At 36.7% G+C, this 20,900-nt stretch overlaps 1 protein-coding gene across 10 annotated transcripts in view; it reads right to left on the reverse strand.

The window, feature by feature from the left end:
* The window catches only part of LOC110460777 (diacylglycerol kinase beta-like), a 143,876-nt gene that overhangs the window by 35,665 nt on the left and 87,311 nt on the right, over positions 1-20,900 (reverse strand). For 7 of the 10 annotated variants that reach the window (XM_021513900.1, XM_021513899.1, XM_021513903.1 and 4 more), the window contains 9 exons: positions 18,658-18,734; positions 17,444-17,792; positions 9,940-10,095; positions 7,048-7,245; positions 6,018-6,067; positions 5,245-5,319; positions 4,559-4,678; positions 2,606-2,723; positions 710-798 (listed from right to left, as the gene is read on the reverse strand). In XM_021513900.1, coding sequence (XP_021369575.1) covers positions 710-798; positions 2,606-2,723; positions 4,559-4,678; positions 5,245-5,319; positions 6,018-6,067; positions 7,048-7,245; positions 9,940-10,095; positions 17,444-17,792; positions 18,658-18,734 — 1,232 coding nt within the window. Of the gene's footprint in view, positions 1-709; positions 799-2,020; positions 2,055-2,605; positions 2,724-4,558; positions 4,679-5,244; positions 5,320-6,017; positions 6,068-7,047; positions 7,246-9,939; positions 10,096-17,443; positions 17,793-18,657; positions 18,735-20,900 lie in introns of all 10 variants that reach the window. The other 3 variants (XM_021513906.1, XM_021513907.1, XM_021513901.1) reach the window with 2 other exon arrangements.

Genomic DNA, 20,900 nt, shown 5'->3' on the forward strand with positions numbered 1-20,900 from the left:
TTTTACGGACGTCTTTGTGTGGGAGGAACCAAAATAGAAAAGTGATTCACATATAAAAGTGTTTTCTTTTCTAAACATCATCAGTGAATCTAAGTCTATAGGGTCAGTAAAAGCTGAAATCTAGTGGCGGGCAAGTGGTATATAGTAAGCAGCTTCATGCTTGAGATAAAATTCGCATCGTAAGCAGATTGAACAGCAAGTTGTTACATAATTTAATCTCTAGTCTTTATGTCATCTCAGTAATCGTCGATTCTGACGATTCCATATAAAAGAATTTAAAATACATATCGTATTAACTCAGTCACCCCTGAAGACACATTTGAACTCTTCCAATTCAAAGGTTGGTATAGTTCATTGTAAAATTTCAGGGGTGAATGAGTAAAGAAAACGTTTATCATTTCTGTAAAAATAGGTGTTCTTGCACAGTTTGAAATACAACAAATTTATATCAATCTATAAAATTTAATAGATTATCATATTTTACAACAATTTCATTATTATGAAAAAATTCATCAGAGTTACATTTGTTTTACTTTATCAAACTTATACTTCTTAAGGTTTGTGACACAGTTTAGAGATAGAGAGACAGAATAGTCATTGTTTGAAAGTGTTCAGATTGATAGAAAGAAGAACACAGATTTGGGTTGGCATTGTATAATTAGGTCACACAGATTAGGCCATGACTGACGTGATTCGGTGAACGTCTTACCTGCGAGGTTTTCTTCGACTTGACGTACGTCGTGATGCAGGAGGCGGGTGCACGATGAACACATCTCTCGTGTACAGTGTATTTACAAACTGAAACAAAAACAATTCCCATTGAATATGGCAAACTATTGCAAGCAATCCATAATCCCCCACTTCAGGACCGATTTGGGTACTAAAAATAAACTATGAGTCACATCTCTATAAGAGCGGTACCTATTTTGGCAATTGTCCTGCTCTATACTCCAGGGGTTACGCTCACTTACGCTCTCTGCACCCCTGGAATATGCCATAGCAAACCTAAGGCTCAGTGTGCACCGCCTTGTGGATGAGAGTAAGAAGACTAGTTTGAACCTTTGATATACGTACAAAGAATATCACAATCACGTAACGGTAAAATTGATGGGTTTTGAAGTCAGGTGTCGTTCCTATGTAATCTTCAATAGGACAGGTATCAGCCTAGTGATTGGTCAGGATGTTTTTACCCGAGACCAATCAAATTGTTAGGCGCTTGCCTTAAATTTTCTATGACAAATTCCAGGGGTGTAGAGAGCAAAAGTGAATGAAACCCCGCGAGTATCAAGGATGGGCAGTTATGGACAAAGTGACACATGGTTGAAAAAAGGGTCGTATTTCCTCTGTTGCAATGTGGGGTTCAGGGACCCTATTTCAGTATACTGCACTGCACCATCCCAAGAGGTACTTGTACATAAAATTCAGTAATAGTACATTTAGGTGACAGAGTTAATGGGATTTCTCTCCAGGAAAGTGTCAACGGACAAATCCATTATCCCCTCCAGTAGTACAGGTGGTGGGAATGGGGGTCGGGGGGTGAAGGATGGCGTGGGGTGGGGAGGGTTAAGGTGCTAACAAGCTGAATCATTTTGAAACAAAAATCCATCTGTAGGACATAAGTATACCCTTTTGGCTCTGTGGTTGACCTATAAATTGTAACAGTGACCTTAGAACCATAAAATACCAATTCATCTGAGGAATTCTCATATTTGACATTTGCATAAATAAACTTTGATGAAGATCTGTCAAAAAAACAAGTCAGTACATTCATGACAATGCATCAAGATGCAACGTGACAAGACAGTCAGGACGGGATGGGACAGGACGGTCATCACCTCGATAAAATGAGGTACATAAATGAAGTACTTTCACTGACAATCTCCTGTTCACCCAGCAACACACGTAGGTCATGACTGATATTTCTGTAGGTGGTTATGTCACTTTCATAAACATCATCCCTGCTTGCCCAGCCCCACCGGTAGGTTGAGACAGAGATTACAGTAGGGGGGATGTCACTTACATGTACAACATAATCCCTGCTTGCCCAGCCCCACCAGTAGGTTGAGACAGAGATTACAGTAGGGGGGGGGGGGCCACTTACATGTACAACATAATCCCTGCTTGCCCAGCGCCGCCAGTAGGTTGATACAGAGATTACAGTAGGGAGGGGGGAATATGTGCTTGCCCAGCCCCACCAGTAGGTTGAGACAAGAGATTACAATAGGTGGGGGATGTCACTTAAATGTACAACATAATCCCTGCTTGCCCAGCGCGACCAGTAGGTTGATACAGAGATTACAGTAGTGAGGGGGGGATATGTGCTTGCCCAGCCCCCCCAGTAGGTTGAGACAAGAGATTACAATAGGGGGGGGATGTCACTTACATGTACAACATAATCCCTGCTTGCCCAGCCCCACCAGTAGGTTGAGACAAGAGATTACAATAGGTGGGGGATGTCACTTACATGTACAACATAATCCCTGCTTGCCCAGCGCCACCAGTAGGTTGATACAGAGATTACAGTAGGGAGGGGGGGATATGTGCTTGCCCAGCCCCACCAGTAGGTTGAGACAAGAGATTACAATAGGTGGGGGATGTCACTTACATGTACAACATAATCCCTGCTTGCCCAGCCCCACCAGTAGGTTGAGACAGAGATTACAGTAGGCGGGCTTATTGAAATGCTTCAGTCTCCAGGTGTGGTTTCCATCATCTTTTACATTCTGTGCACAAAAACAAAAATCTGTGGTCAAGCGATGGTTATATAGCAGTGTCCAGCTACTGTCCACTTCACTTCACCCTCTTTAGTATGTTGATGACCATTGTACTAACTGCTGACCAAATGATGTATCTACTTAGTTTGACCACGGATAATAATTTGTGAACCGCTTTGAGATGACCTACGAACTAGGTTGTGATAAAGCAGTATATAAGAACCTCTAGTTATTATTAATATTGTTATTATTATTTATATTGATTAAGTTGCCTTTTCTCGAAAAAAAAATCTGAAGTCTTCTAATAACTGCTGCTCTGTTCTCTCAAACTTACTGCAATTTGTTTTATTAATTTAAAAGGAGCGCATGTATCAATCTGTAAAATGTCCTATTATGCAATGTGTATTTTATTAACGAACTCATCCCGATTTTGGTAGAGGTAGCTGGCACATACTATACAAAGTGTCGTAATAAAACAAACAAAATGTGAGATTAACGGAATCATATATAAAGCAAGAAATTATCATTTAAATTTGCATTTGTTTAAACTCATTCACCCCTGAAAACACATTTAAACCCTTCCAATGCAAAAGTTGGAATAGTTCATTATGAAATTTCAGGGGTGAATGAGTTAAAAGTGATGTTAAAAAATATCTGTCAAGAACGACCAGCTCATTGACTAAACAATAAATCTGTTTCCTCTACATTTGCATTTTATTTCAAGAAATCAATTCTTGACAATTTTTACTTTCTAATTGTTTTTACATATTTTTGATAATAAACGAGCAACAATCTCTTTAACCCAAAAATTTCATGACAAAAATATGCAGATTTTTTTTTATGGAATTTGAACAATTTGCAATGAACTTGTATATAACATATATGTGGTCACTAATGAACGACGGACAACGATGAAAGCATCAAAATTCTAAATTCTGCCATAAAAAAAAATAAAAAATAAAAATAACAGTATAAGGATCAAAAGGAAGGGAAGCAATTCTATCCATATTAAATTTTGAATTGTACAAAGCATTTGTGTTGAAAAATATAAGTACAAATACACAAAATGCTAAGTTTTAACTCATTCACCCCTGAAATTTCATAATGAGCTATTCCAACCTTTGAATTGGAAGAGTTCAAATGTGTCTTCAGGGGTAAATGAAAAAAATAATAAAGGTATCCTAATTATATTTCAGGAACATGATGTTTTGATTTAAACTCCCAAATCAAATATATGGTGAGGTGACATGTGTTCTGGTTTTTTTGACATGCTTAAAGAAATACCTGAGCATCTGATTAATTGAACTCAAAAGGAAATCTCTTGTGTATAATATCTGTCAGTGAAACTCATGTCTACATTGAAGGAATTCTATGCATGCAATTCATTCTTTTATCGTAGTTTAGTAATTTCTCTGTTGGTCTTATAGTGCTTGCATTGTGTCTCCAGAACTACCTAGGCCTCCATCCTTCTCATGTTCTGGGGTAAAAGATCTACCAGCATGCATATCTACTCTTTACAGTTACTAGTAAACAAGGTGTATTAGTGAGCCATATTTTTTGGGCTGTTGTACGATGTTCACAAAGTCAAGGCCTAGTGGGACGGAGAGTGTTCGGGTCTACTCACCGAGTCGAGACCTAGTGGGACGAAAGGTGTTTGGGTCTACTCAGCGAGTCGAGACCTAGTGGGACGAAGAGTGTTCGGGTCTACTCACCGAGTCGAGACCTAGTGGGACGAAGAGTGTTCGGGTCTACTCAGCGAGTCGAGACCTAGTGGGACGTAGAGTGTTCGGGTCTACTCACCGAGTCGAGACCTAGTGGGACGAAGAGTGTTCAGGTCTACTCACCGAGTCGAGACCTAGAAGGACCAGGAGCGGTATCGTGGTCATCCCGCCTCTCTTCCACTCCTCCAGTGTGACTGTACCGTCGGAGTCGTAGTCTATCTCGACCATCATGTCCTGAAGAATCTGGGGACGAAAATCAACTAAGCGTCAAGCCTGATACAAAACAATTACACTACCAGACAGCTTACATTTTGTTTCCCTACCAAAACAATACACACTTCTGATGTCTTGACAAAAAACTCAATTTTTGGGAAAATTAAGATAGCAATGGCAGGAATCACGGTTCGAAATCTTACTGTCAGGAATTACGGTTAGAAATCTAACCGTCAGGAATCCAGTTACAAATCTAACTTGATATATTTGCTAGAGTCGTCACCTTTAACCCTTTCACCCCTATGTAACTTTAGTAGACTCTACCATGCATTGATATGGATGAGCCCATTATGGTCTACAGTGGTGAAAGGGTTAACCAATTTACTTAGAGGAAAAAATCCTCATATTGTGTCAGTGACAAGTGACTTATATATTCTTCCACTTAAAACAATCACGGTTAAGTGTATTAAAAATTGTTCCGTATTCAAATTGCATAAAAATCTAACAAAAAGTTGGAAAGATTTAGATTTAAGCCCAGGTAATGGAGGGATACTGTCACAATGAAGTCTCAATCTCCTGGCTATGTTTATACTTACAGGTTTGAGCTCGGACACGTCCCAGCCAAGGTATTCAGCCACAGACATCATCTGGTTAACAATGGCGTCCAGCTCCTACAAAATAACATCAGTTTTAAAATGCCCTGAATCACCAGGTAGGCGAAAATTCCATTCATAATAACGACACAATACGTATCACAATATATGGTTTTCATTATCAGCCGTATTTCGAACTTATTTAAACCCGATTCAGCAAAAAAAAAAAATACAAGACTGTTACACAAATGAAATGTACAGCGACAAGGCAGAGTATCACTATAAAGCTAAAGAATTGAATCATTTTTCAGTCGTTTCAAAATTGGTACACCATTAACTTTTGGTTTGTATGTGAATACAAGTCTCTAAAGAATGTGACATAATCTATTGGTTAGGGAATTGTAACAAGTCCTACAGTGTTGCCTCAGATGGTTAAAGTTTAGAATCCCCATGATGTTCTAGGTAAACATCACACTTGATTGAAGGAAAATAACTCTTCCATGTACACGCACATTATCGGTCAGATGCTGATCTGATTGTTTAATACAAAGTCTGCAGAACTCGGGCTTAGTGTGTGAACAGTAAATAACGATCACATTTAAAAAGATGACATACCTGCGTGCCTCATTACTTTTTTTAAACTAATTATTAATATTTTTTGGCCTACAATGTATGTTTGGGTTTGTGTTATGACAAAGAAAATAATTGCAAGTAGGTAAATCTTATAAATCACTGTGTACAGTTAAGGGGAGACAATCCTGTTCATATCTACTTACACTTGAGTCCAGCAGGCCATTACCATCAGCATCATACAGACGGAACATGACTGTAACATAACCAATCATAATATTAACACAGTATCACCTTAGCTTCATAAATACTATACACTATACATGCATGTTCCATCCTCATAAAACAACCCATTCAGTATCTGCCTTTGCTGACAGGGAATCTGGACCAATTATGTAAATTCTGATGTCACAACATGTTTTACCTCACTATTTGTTTGGGAGTAGCCTCCCCTTCTACTACCGGCTGATGTACAATGCTTCTGTTCCACTCAATTATGATACAACAAACTTTATAAACTGTCATAGGCCCTCGGCAATATAAACTAGGTATATGTAAAAGATGTGGATTTATTAGGTTGCCTTACAAGCGTCGGCTGTAGGGAATTTCTCTTTAGCTCAACGGTAGAGCATCAGGCTGGAGAGCCAAGGGTCGCGGGTTCGAACCCCAGCGACGGCACTATCTTTATCACTATTCCTCATCCTATAACATATACATAACATTACACTGAATGATAAATGATACTTGTTTATTGCCTTTTGGCAGTTATTTTTACGTTACGAGTGTTGATCAAATTTTATTTAGTGATACAATTCATAAATGCAGGCTCCACCGGTATTACCTGGGCCCGAACTCATGAACCAGTCTCGGGCTCAAACTAAGATACTGCTCTCAAGCCTAATATCTTGTTTCTGTGATAAATTAATAAAGAAAAACAATAATCAAATTTTGTCAATGATATGGAGAATTTTGGGAAACACTAAGCTGAACACTGTTCTCAGTGTTAACAATTTAACTTTTTGACCATGTAACATATGATTTAATCTAGTTACAAAAAGGTTGCCTTGAGCACAGATTTCATGCTTGAGCATGGGAATAGTTTTACAAATAAAGGCCCGGATCATGTTTCTAAACAGCTGAGTATCAAATATGGTTGGCTACATCGAGATGTTCATGGCTCCTTCTTCATACTTTATCCTGATCATCCCCACTGGTGATCAGGCTGGCTATACTTACACTCGAGTTTGTCCTCCGGTCGTCCCGCCTCCAGTAGAGACAGGTAACAGACAAGGTCCTTCAGGTAGATGTGTCCAGACTTGATGTCAGCACTTGTTGACCGGTTACGTACAGACTTCAGTTCCACAGCAGTACTGGCCCGCAGTAAGCTGGAGTTAGACTGTCGCACCCACGGGTCAATCGAGTCCATCGAGTGACCTGTCAAATGGACAAAAACGTGACCTAGCTCTTAAACAACCTGGGCTCGTACGTACCTCTCAATCTTGTTGTGAAGAGCAATTTCATTGGAACATGGTGCCCCTGCAAGATTACACTATTAATTCCTCAATTTATTTGTTGCAGAAATATTTTCATCTTTGCATGCTCTTTTAAAGTGTAATAAAAAGAACAAGAGGCCCAATGGGCCTGAATCGCTCACCTGGTATTAATCTCACACTTGTAATCTTAAAAGTGGACTAAAATACAGCTACAGGAAGAATATCAGTGTTTGATTCAAAAGAGCCTATTAAAAGATTTAAACATATGACGCCTGTAACCTTGAATGTCGAACATGGACATTAGGTTGATCAGAGTTTAAAGTCTTCCAACCCAGCATGCTTTTGGCAAAATATCATAACCCTGGACCTATTGGTTATACAGAACAAGTCATTTAAAGATTTAAACATATATTGACCACTGTGACCTTGAATATGGGCGAAGGTCATTCATTTTGACAAAATTGGTAGCCCTTCATCCCAGCCTGTTATTAACCAAATATCATCGGCCCCTGCGACCTTGAATATATGTAAAGGTCATTCATTTGAATAAACTTGGTTGCCCTTTATCCCAGCATGCTACTGGCCAAATATCATCATCCTAAGACTTTCGGTTATTGAGAAGAAGTTGTTTAAAGGTTTTAAAAATAATTAACCCCTGTGACCTTGAAAATAAGTAAAGGTCATTCATTTGAACAACCTTGGTAGCCCTAAATCACAGCATGCTACTGGCCAAATATCGTAACCCTATGCCTCTTAGTTTTTCAAAAGAAGTTGTTTAAAGGTTTTAAACATATTTGACCCCTGTGACCTTGAAAATAAGTAAAGGTCATTCATTTGAACAAACTTGGTAGCCCTAAATCACAGCATGCTACTGGCCAAATATCGTAACCCTATGCCTCTTAGTTTTTCAAAAGAAGTTGTTTAAAGGTTTTAAACATATTTGACCCCTGTGACCTTGAAAATAAGTAAAGGTCATTCATTTGAACAAACTTGGTAGCCCTTAATCACAGCATGCTACTGGCCAAATATCGTGACCCTATGCCTCTTGGTTATTAAAAAAAAGTTGTTTAAAGGTTTTTAACATATTTGACCCCTGGGACCTTGAATATATGTCAAGGTCATTCTGTTGAACAAAATAGGTAGCCCTTTATCCCAGCATGCTAATGGCGAAATACCTTAACCCTAGGCCTCTTAGTTATTCAGAAGAAGTTGTTTTAAGGTTTTTAACATATTTGACCCCTGTGACCTTGAATATAAGTCAAGGTCATTCATTTGAACAAACTTGGTATACCTTCTTCCCAGCATGCTACTGGCCAAATATCATTATCCTAAGCCTCTTGGTTATTCAAAAGAAGTTGTTTAAAGGTTTTAAACATATTTGAGTCATGTGACCTTGAATATAAGTCAAGGTCATTCATTCGAACAAACTTGGTAGCCCTTCATGACAGCATGCTACTGGCCAAAAAGCATCATCCTAGGCCTTTAGGTTATTGAGAAGAAGATGTTTTAAGGTGTTAAGCATATTTGACCCCTGTGACCTTGAATATAAGTAAAGGTCATTCATTTAAACAAACTTGGTAGCCCTTCATGACAGCATGCTACTGGCCAAATATCATTAGCCTAGGCCTCTTAGTTAGTCAGAAGAAGCTGTATAAAGATACTTTAAGACAATTGACCCCTGTGACCTTGAAAATGGACGAAGGTCATTCATTTGAACAAACTTGGTAGCCCTTTTTCCCAGCATGTTACTTGCTAAAAATCATCACTCTGGGCATTTTGGTTATTCAGAAGAAGTCGTTTAAAGTTTTTAACATATTTGACCCCTGTGACCTTGAAAATAGGTGAAGGTCATTTATTTGAACAAACTTGGTAGCCCTTCATCCTAGTTTGCTTCTGGCCAAATATCATCACCCTAGGCCTTTTGGTTATTAAGAAGAAGTTGTTTAAAGTAAAATATTGACGCCGGACGCAGGATGACGGACGGACGGACGACGGACACTGCACCATGGCATAAGCTCACTTGGCCCTTCGGGCCTGGTGAGCTAAAAATTAAATGGATTGCTCCTTGATACTATAAATAATTCGCGCTTGCAGCATGAAATACCGAAATTTTCACTCGTTCTTTACAATCATGCAATATATCAGTATATTACCATATTCGTGAAATATATACTAATATGTTTTCGTTCATTAAATATCCTCAAAATTTTATCACGGGAAACATTTAAATCACAAAGGGAAAAGAGGGCTTTGAAATATGTTGAACGTAAGTATGGTGGCTGTAATCCCATTCAAGATTAAATATTAGAAAATTCATGTTTACACAGAGATTTGATTTATGGAACAATTTTCCGTGTAATGTTGTGAATTCAAACTCAGTTAAACAAGTTGAACAAAAACTAGATGAACACTGGTAAAACCAAGCACAGAATATTTTTTTTAAAGAAAACCTTGTAATGTCAACGTCGCAACTTTTTAAATATGTTTTTAATATTTTTCCATTTCTGAGCTGACTGTCCAAGTATTGTAAATTTGTTAGAACAAAATTGATGTATTTATGTAAGATGAAGGGTACATAAATTATAATATCGAGGGGTTAATTTCCAAAGACACGAAGCTGAAACATTTAGTGTACCATTGTGTTGTGTCTGAACACTGTGGTTGGATTTCTTTGAGGATGAGCGTGAATGGTTGATGCCCTCGGGGGCGGGGTCAGATTCCCCGAGGGGCTTCTCTGTTCCGCTGTTCGTCGTCACGGCAACAGAAGGATGGGTTGATGTGGACGCTGACCCTACAAAGAAAAATAGATTGGGATTTTATTACAAAATAATAAAAAAAAAATGAATACATTACATTTCGCTTTAAATACTAATTTCTCCAAATTAACACAGTGTGCATGATAAAGATATTTTCTCTGATCAGTTATTGTATACTTTTCCTATATAAGTCCTTCATCATGGCCACTGAAAGTTTCATTTGTCTTTTTTTAACAGAAACCGGTTTATATTAAATACATGTTAACTTTTGAAATATACTAGACAAGACTCGTGTCATATAGACAGTCAACAAACACAGGCCTTTTATCATCTACACAAGTGTAACAGAGGTCATTGTTTTTTCAATGCCTCAGCCAGGGATTGAACACAGTGTCTCTGGAGTCAAGCTCAGGACCTCTGGTTAACTAATCTTGCACTCAACTGAGTGAGTTAAAGAGAAATTTTCCCTAGCCAAGTCAATAGAAAGCGGCTAGTGTTTTATTAGGGTAATATATTACTCTCCCTCAAGGACAGAACTCTTCCAGAGTTTTTCCAGGAGTCATAGCGATTCTTGTGAAAGTATCGCTGAGTAGTTACATGTCAATGTTTCCCAGGTCCCTACATGGGTACCTATGTAACAGAGGTATTTATTTTTTCAATGCCTCTGCTGGGAGGTAAACCCTGCAGACCTCTGGTTTACTAGACTCTACCAAATGAGCAAAAGAGAGATTCTCCCTAGCTGCATTGGCAGGAAGCAGCTAGTATTTTACCAGGGTGCCATACTCCCCTCCCGATAACAGATACAGGCCCTGCATCATTTACAAAAGCAGATAGAGGCCCTGTACTACGTACAAAAGAAACAGACACAAGCCCTGCTTCATGTATAAAGCAGATGCAGGCCCATCATCATGTACACAAGAAACAGATAAAGGCCCTTCATCATGTACACAAGAAACAAACATATAGGTCCTACATCATGCACAATAGCATATTCAGGCCCTTCATTATGTACAGATACAAGAAACAGATACAGGCCCTCTATCATGTGCAATAGCAAATACAGGCCCTGCATCATGTACAAAAGAAACAAATTCAGGCCTTTCATCAGGTATGAAAGCAGATATAGGCCTGGGATGTTTCAGCCAACATATCTGCACAATTTAAAAAAAAAAGAGTACTGATTTACCTGTGTCACGCATCATATATAATTGTTTTAATCACAACAATGTGAAGAAAATCACATGTAAACATTAGAATTCAAACCGAATCAAATTGAATGGAATGGAAAATACTTCACCCCTAAATACATCTTTTTTCCCCCAGCCGAGCAGGTAAACCTATACTTACCATGTAAAAGTTAGTACACTCTCTCTCAACACACAAACACACACTACTTCGTCAAATACACTGTACGTACATTTGTACATTGAAATCTGCATGTTTTAACGGACTGACTAGAAATCTAAACAAAGACTGCACTCAAACATGAAAACAGTAGAACGTTATCTAAACATAATTTGCAATAAAAAAAACATTTATAGGTACAGTGTATAACATTAACAGTAAAACCTTGTTTACTGCCACCATGTGTTCAGCAAACTTGTGACATTGTAAAGGAGTTTATACAGTGAACGATACATATCAAGAAAACTGAAATCGGGCTCTTCAATATGTTTGTAGTTTAACAGACATGGGGTTGTCCACGGCAATTCATTTGTGGTGTTATAGAGGTGTTTGGCGATATAGTTCAAGACCTTTACGATTTAACAAGCCAGGGGGGCATCATGTAATCTGTTAATTTTTGGCATTATAGAAGAATCTGGCAATATAGTTAGGTAGATATACCAGGGAATCGATAAGAAAAAGGAAAAGGGTCATGAAATATTTTCGTGGTTACAAGCAAAGGGGATAACGCAATATGGTGCATTTTATACCAAGGTTTTAATGTAAATATAAACACCAACAGTGGTTGTTGGCTGAATGTAATTCCTTAAGGACAAATCATTAACAAATAAAAAATGTTCTTAAGATTAATTAGACTATATTTTTGAATATGTCAATTAAATACAATGTTGAAAATAAAAGTGCATTTTGCTTGTTACTGGAATCTCAGCTGGTGAGGTTTCACTGCCTGTAATTCAGTAAGACTATAGATGGTTTTATAAGGGAAACAGCTTTTTGCAACAGATTAATGCTGTATTGTAACAAGTTAAATAGTTATGAACATATCTGACAAAAACAGTTACATTTCACAAAATAAAATAAAGAGAACATATCAGGTGTAAAATAAATAATTGGGACAGAAAATTCATGAAGCAATTACTGATATTTTCATACATAAAATAAGCTCTTGACAATCTCCAAGCAAGCTTCCTAATAAAGCATAAAAAAAATTTGCAATGTAAGATATAAATATTAACTAATAATCTATCTTAATTATATGTTCCTTATGTCGATAAAATCACTAAGCAGATGCCACCACAGTTGAAACGTATCTTTTCTATCAATCATAATCATTATATATTTCACACGACCAAAGTACCATCCATGCCCAAAGGATAAACTTACTTTAAATTTGGGCTAACATGATACCAGTAACAACACAAAGAAAATTATCTCACTGTATCACATACAATTACTATAATTCACACAATAAAAACACTCTTCTTCAATATTAAATGCATTACCTCAAACACTACAGTGAGTGTTTCTTTAAACTAATTAATTTTGAAATATTTCTTTATATTAAATATTTTTCTTACATAAAGAAAACAAATCCAAATTGATTCACATTAGTCCTTTTATGATTTTTAATGATAACAGAGCTTTTTGAGTGGTAACAAAATTAAAGTTCTACCCGAAATTGTTTTAAAAGGTTTTACAGTAAGGTAAAAAGTTTTTATTAACAATTAAAGTTAACATATTTAAACACAAAATGTCCCCTTTTTTGCCCCCACTCACCTGGGATGTTCTATCACACATTGAGAACTTCATCCTCGAAATCGTAATGGTTCTGTACCCCTTGAATATGTCAATCAAATGGAAGGCTCGTGGTAGGCTTTTTTTGATTGGTTTCAGGAATAACAACATGTTCTATCAAGATACCGAGCAACTCCATTTGTACATGTAGCTTTAAAGTCTGTAGATTTTACCATTATACTGCTGTGATTAGAAAGACATCAGTAAAGTCTTCTTGTATCGTCCGCAATGTGTCCCGCAAAGAGCCTTTGATTTTGTCATGACATATTCCAGGGTGCAGAGAAGATATATTTATCAAGAATGAATCCCATGGATCTCGAGGATGATGAAATCTGTGTCCTCAATTTCTTACAAATGTTTCCGCGAAAATGCCCATCCTGTTTAAACATCATACCTGAATGAGCATTTGTAACAAAACAAGAGGCCCAAGGGCCTTAGCGGTCACATGAGTTATATCATAGGTACTGGTAGCTTTTTTTTATTGTTTAGATGTGATGTGGAAATCAGCATGTAAACTAAGTGAAAAACAACACTTGTCATGTCATCAAAGGATAAGAATTTGAAAATATTGGTAAATGTTCCCTTTGGGGCCCTGTCCTAGCCCCTGGGGATGGGGCAGGAATCCCAATTTTCCGAAGTAATACTCTCATTAACCAAAGATGATTCTAACTAAGTTTGAGTAATTTTCTGCTGAAAATGGATAAAATATATACCCAAAAGTGTTGTTTCCCTATATAAACTATAGTAAACTTCACTTTTTGAAATATTGGTTAATTTTCCCTTTTGGGCCCCGCCCTGGCCCCTAGGGTTGGGGTAGGAATCCCAATTTTACAATTTGGTAGCCCCATATACCAAGGATGATTCTGACCAAGTTTGAAAAAATTCCATCCGCTGGTTCTTGAGAAGAAGTTGATAATGTGAAAGTTTACGCACGACGGACGACGGATGACGATGGACGAAAAGTGATTGGAATAGGTCACTTGAGCAAAGCTCAGGTGACCTAAAAATCTTAATGGTCATCCTTCAGCTGACGTTATGATACAAAACTGACTGAAGAAATATTTATGTCCGACAGACATTTTATGCCAGTGCATTAATAAATCAAAAACACAAGTCCTGCTAGGTGAGCTTGGAGACTGAACAAAAAATAAAAACAAGTACATCTTATTTTTAAACTCTCCACAAACATCTGACACTTACGTCATCATAAATCTCTTTTTTTGACAGGGAGAATACATGCAGACAATACCTGATGCATTCAATGCCAACTAAAACAAAAATCATCAAAATGAAATCATAAATAAATCTTGTGATGAAATAGATCTGTTCCTAACAAATCAATAAAACTTTCTAAAACATGCACAAACATTCAGTCAAAAATGCAAAAGAAAGAAAAACAACTTGTGATTTAAATGGTCCTTTAAGAAACGTACATTTCATCTACTCAAAAAAAAATCTAGTAACTTATTTTATCTTTAAAAATTTGTATGTAAAGATCTTTTGATTTGAATAGATTATGAAAACCCCAGTGGAAGCAACTGCTATGGTAATGATGAATTTAAGGTGAATTCAAACATAGCCGAAGCAAAACATTTCTTATGGTCGTTGTCATTTCCATTAAGTGTTATATTATGACCCCTAGTTAAAAAGAATGGGTTAACTCATTCACCCCTGAAGACACATTTGAACTCTTCCAATTCAAAGGTTGGAATAGTTCACTATGAAATTTCAGGTATGAATGGAGGTAACATGCACAAAGCACAACTGAAACTAAATACTTAACTCATTCACCCCTGAAGATACATTTGAAATCATCCAATTCAAAGGTTGGAATAGTTCATTATGAAATTTCAGGGATGAATGAGTTAACACTCTGTCAAATATACAAAACGTTTATACGATCACTGACAACTGTTATGCTACTTTTTTTTCAGGTTCCTTCCCTTTAAAATGTATTTTTGTAAAGCGTTACCTTTGACCAAAACACTGATTGACCTATATCTCCCTTTAACTTTGATCTAAACTCACAGAAATCATCCATAATTTATCAATAAAATCATTGTCTGAACACATCTGTTTGTGAAGTCATATATCTGAAGTACCGAAATAAACAGTGATGTGAATGACAGAAATAACGCAGGATGTGAAAGATAAATACAAATGATGCAAGATTTCAAGGGCATTGATGTGAAAGACTGAAAAGAAGGTTGAATGTGAAGGATGCATGTCAAAGAATGAAGACAGAATGTCAAAGTGAAGGTGTGGGATTAAAAATAATTTGACCTAAGTAATTTCCAATAATGTATGTGCTATTTCGATGACTGTGTGGAATTTTTAACAGAAAGGTGGGGAAAAAAATCATTATTGGTGAGGAAATTCCACTTTATAGTGATGATCTGATGATCGAGTCGGGAGAAATGGCACAAGGATAGGTACATACCCATGCAAATCACAGAAAGCCTGTAACATTTAGAAATATGACGCACAGCCAAGAGTTACACAATATGAGAGGCTGAAACACAAATAATACATTTTTCAACACCTCAAACAGTCTTATAAAATTATTTTTATACTTGTTACAAAATTATTTATCAGATTGAAGAAGAGAATATTTCCTCGGAGTGAAACAAGAGCAAAACAAATTCTGTCAGGTCTGTTAGTCATTTTATTGACCACAATAAAGGTTTATATATATATTAAACATGTGATTTTCTTTGTCCGACTTTGGCAATAGTTTGAATACAAATCTGGAATTTCCAGGAAATTTCCTGATCTGATTGGATATATGAACATTGGATTTCCCTTACCACTATATCTGGGAACAATAACACACAGGTGATATTTGGTTGACGTTTACCTCCTTGATATATATACAAGATTAAAATAACCTTGAAGTCAAACTCGAAACCCCATGAAAATTAGCCTGACAGATAATGGCAGTTGTACAATAATTATCATGCTGTATTGGACGAGACGTTTTTTCAAATATTTGCATCGTGATGGGACCTTCCAAGTTACAAATTTCATTTTTTTTTTTCACCTGATCATCCTACCTTTAGATTTCACCTCTTGATTTAAATAATCAATCTACAAGCTACACCTTAAAGCTCAAGTAAAATCAACTTCGTTCCTTAAGATTGAAAACTTAACAGTTCTTAATACATTTCCATATCTAACCCTAACTTCATCTTCCACCTTTATAACTTATTATTGTTATGATTTTTCATTTTGAATAATTAAAATGCACTTACGTTTATTTTAGGCAGAGTTCTGTTAATTTCTCTTAATCCTAAATATAATGTTAAGTCTTTCATCTGTACCTACATGAATTGGGAAAATTTTGCAATATTTTGATTCAAAATCTGAAAAATATTCCTAATGTTTTCTTTATTTTAGGAACATAAAAGTCTTCTTGCTAGGGACAGCAGCCTGTTTTTGCTGTAAAACAAATCACTGACCACAATATTTTTTTTTTTTTTTAAATGACTTCTCTCTCTTTCGGCATTAATGATGATTCATTCATGACTGACAGAAATTAAGGCGGAAGTATCTTTTTTTCATTATTTTTTTATCTAGCTGATGACGAAGCTTTAGTGAATGTCAATCAAAGCATTTTATCGTTTTGTACTTGTCTCGTACGGGATTATTTATGAATAGATAAGCGGTCATCTTGTCTTTGACAGATTTATAGCCAGTGAAAATGTATTGAAGCTTACAGAGATCTCGAGTTTTCCTAGTCATTTGCAAACACGTCAATTTGAGAGAAAAAAATCTTGACATCATGATTTTTTTTTTATGTCACTGTGTACAATACTTGTCAATTTGTTTTCTTACTCGTATAAAGATAAAGTAAGTATTATGCTTTTTTATGTTTTCTTTTTTCTGAGACAAACTAAATAATATCAAACACACCCGGAAGTCTGAGAAATGCTTTTAGGAATAGATTTGAGATTTAAATGTTTAGCGTATTTGTTTTGCAGAGCATTTAAGTGATATAAACATGGTTACTGTAGTTTAAATCTTTGTACGAATAATTTATCTAAGATTTACATGTCTCTCTAGGTTTGAAATGACCAAAGTTGCATTTTTAATGATTAGGGACATTTTACAAAAACAAAGTATCAGTTTAAGCAAAAAATACATAAAATATGAAAATATGAAAAACATATATTTACACTTTTTTTTGTAGAAAAAATAATACACAATTTTTGTAACAGTCATGTATTGACAATATAAACACAGATGCATCGCAATTACAAGGTACATATATGTTTATAGAGATAGATAGAAGTTCTACGCTAACAGATTCTCGCTACGACTGACAAACACTGACAATAGCACCACCTAGCCATCACCACCACCACAGGACAACAACACGCATGGCTTGGTTTAGTACACCTATACCTGCTCCGCTACGCCGCCCCAACTCCCCGCTATCATGACGATTGTGCCCTGTTAGGCTGTGAAGTTGTAGCTTCTCGGTAAGTCCGTGAAGTTTTTCGGCAAATCCGTGATGTTTTTCGGCCCGTTCCAAAAGGAATTCGGGGCCGATATGGGTATTGATGGGGGCACACAAGGTTTGGGATGCGGTAACCGCAGCAACGTCCTTAACGTGGAATTCCTTACCCACAGTGCCTGTCTGTGGCGACGGTTTCTTCATAAATGACAGAAACAGATGTTTGCATAGTTCCTCCGGCACTTCTGCATCGAGGTACGTCTCCATGAACAGACTGAAACCCTCATACCCGATTGGCTGAAAATACACAAAAAAAAATGTCACATATGCACCTCAAAAAATATCTCCTATGCACTAGGCTGATGTTTTTTTTTTTTTTTTTTTTTTTTATATAATGATGAACTTTTCCAATGAACAAGTAATATCTGTAGCTGGTTGAAACAATAGAAAAATTGATATCAGAAACATGCTTAAAAAGGTTGCATCATCCAACCTGCTGTCAGTGCAATATAATATGTAACATTAATGGACAGTCGTCCAACTCTGGAGAAACCTTATAGTATCATGAGAGTACGAAGGGCCATTACTCTGTATGAAGTAAGACACGATAACTGATCGTAGGTCATTACATTTTGCCATCCCAGCAAGGACCTGCATACAGTTTACGTAGGTGACAGAATATTTGAAATGTACCCCCAACAAAGTGATGCACAGGCTGGCAGGTATGAATGGAGTGAAAACTGACAGCACTTCTGGTTGTATCATTGGGGGACTATTGATTGATTACGATATTATGTATAAATTATCATTCTTGACTTTTCATTATCCCAAAAATACACTATAATAGGGTTTTTAGAAAACCATACTTGCCATTTTTTTTTAAATTTCCATGGGGAGATTATGTGTTCACAAAATAAAAAACACAAATAAAATGTGTACACACACATACACTTTATGGAAAAAACACTTAAATAAGACATCTTTTGGGCTGTTCTTTTAGATGAGCTAAATAGGAATAGTTAAGCTAATTCACTAGTTGAAAATACTCCATTTAACTTAAGGTCCAAAATTGTGACTCTCCCTCCAAAATAGGGAGAGTTGGCAAGTATGGAAAACCATGTGGGAAATGATAATGCATCTGTGTATGAAAACTATAACTCACCCCTTCGGAGTTGTACTTGGACAGTACACCGTCTCCATTGAATTCTTCCAGCACATCCTTCAGTTTACGGGAAGAATCTGAAAACAAGAAACCACATTTTATACCCATGCAAGATTGCATTGGTCATCTGTCATTCAAAAATGCCCAAACGCCACGTAAAATGATAGGAAAACCATGAAAACCATTCCAAAGAACCCAGAAACCATGCTTCATTCCATATTTTGGTTACAGAAAATATCCTTAAGGTTCATGCATAAACCAATCAAAATCCCTGTTACAAACTGTGATTGAAGATATGTACATAAATAATGCAAGTATCGATCAATATACCCATTCCAATTTTATTAATTTATTACAAAAATGAATTTCATGCTCAATGTACCATGAAACAAAAACACTTACATGTATACAAATCATGTTTTCTATTTGTATGTTAATTTCATTGATTGAATCAAAATTTTGCTTTTTTCATTTTTAAATTTAAATAACAATGAAAATTCTTATATGAATTTAGGACAATCTGGACCTAGAAACTAAATTTATACATTTTAAAATCTTTTCAAAGGAAATAAGATGATATAGAAGATAAAACCCCATGAACGGGTGTAGGTTGAATTCCAGGTAAGAACCAGATAATTACGGCTTCAGGCGGAAACAGGGAGAGCTTGAAGGAGGGTGAAGGATTTTTGCAGCATGTTTTGAAGTTCCAAATATGGTAAACTTATAATGTATTCAGATAGTAAATCTATTACCTGCAGCACAGGCTCTTTCCTTATGCAAATGCACTTCAAAAACTTATATCTCTATACTAAGTAGCTTTACCTAGACTGGGCATCACAGAACAGCAGTGTAAGATTGATGGGGTTTTTTAAACGCTTGAAGTGTAATTTTTAAAACCTATGATTACCCAATATGGATCTGCCTTTCAATTTTTTTTCTGTTTTACTGCTCATAGAGATATTTTATCGATCCAGGATCGAAGAAGCCCACTGTTCGGGCGAAACTGGTAGACATACCTTATAAAGACGATTCAATTTATCCTGAGCTTGTTGCGATCGACACCTATTCTTAGAGATATTTTAGTGTTTGTTCTATTTTTGAGATTTTTATATTTGTGATGTTTGTGCTGACAGTCACATATATATACATATACACATACATATACACCCATATTTATTGTTTCTTCAAGTTCATCATCTTTATAATGTATTCAACGGTATCTAGATTAGTGTCCATTCATATGTATGTATATATATATGTGTACTGAATATAGGATTGTATTAGTTGCGTAGGAAGTGCGGGAGAAGACATCACGCCGTCCAGAAGGGAGTATTTATTGGCACCAGATCGGACATCTGTTGCCCACTAAGATCCCAGATATTCGATTGATGTTTGTCATTTAATACATAGACTAGACTTAATGAAATCAACCCCTGCCATCCCGATATTGATTCCCATTTGAACTGTCCTGGACTTATGGTACACTTTTCTTTAACTTGAGGTTTTTGAAGTAAAACCAATTTTCATGATGTAATACTTACCATAACTTTAGTATGCATATACAATACCTACACCCATCTTTGTAGCCCAAAAACAAAAGATTCAAATATCCCTACCTCCCTACCGTGACGTAACCTCTATCTCGATGACAGAGCCACGGAGTGATCTCCCTTCCTCAAACCCCCTTTTATGGAGCCTAAAGGCAGCCAGGATGAGGAGGCAAGGGGAGGAATACAGGGTGGGACTCCATAAAGTTATGGTAAGTATTACATCATGAAAATTGGTTTTACTTCAAAAACCTCAATTTCATTTCAGTAATAATTACCATAACTTTAGTATGCGAATTCGTCTTACCGTAGTGGAGGCTTCGAATCCAGGCAGACCAGGCTGACGGAACAAACTCGAGACATGCTCAAGGTAGGGAAAAGGTTCAAGGAACCCCCCTAATAAAGCCCCGAAAGTAATTAAAAAATGGAAAACCTCCCCGTGAAACGAGCAGGTGTACCACCGTGGTGCCTGATAGCATACTATTTAAAATCACTGAATTACTGTGGAGGAACAGCCACAGACTGTGCAACCACCACCGGTCCAAGGGAATACAATCCATCAGAATGAGAGGCCAAGGACCGGAGATAAAAATCCGTGAAGGTAGTCTGTCCGCGCCAGAAAGCTGCGGACATGACCTCCTGAAAGGGGGACCCATTGAGGAGGGCCCATGACGCAGCAAGGGCCCTGATCTCATG

Source organism: Mizuhopecten yessoensis, unplaced genomic scaffold (assembly GCF_002113885.1).
Source record: "Mizuhopecten yessoensis strain PY_sf001 unplaced genomic scaffold, ASM211388v2 scaffold10479, whole genome shotgun sequence".
Classification (NCBI taxonomy): domain Eukaryota; kingdom Metazoa; phylum Mollusca; class Bivalvia; order Pectinida; family Pectinidae; genus Mizuhopecten; species Mizuhopecten yessoensis.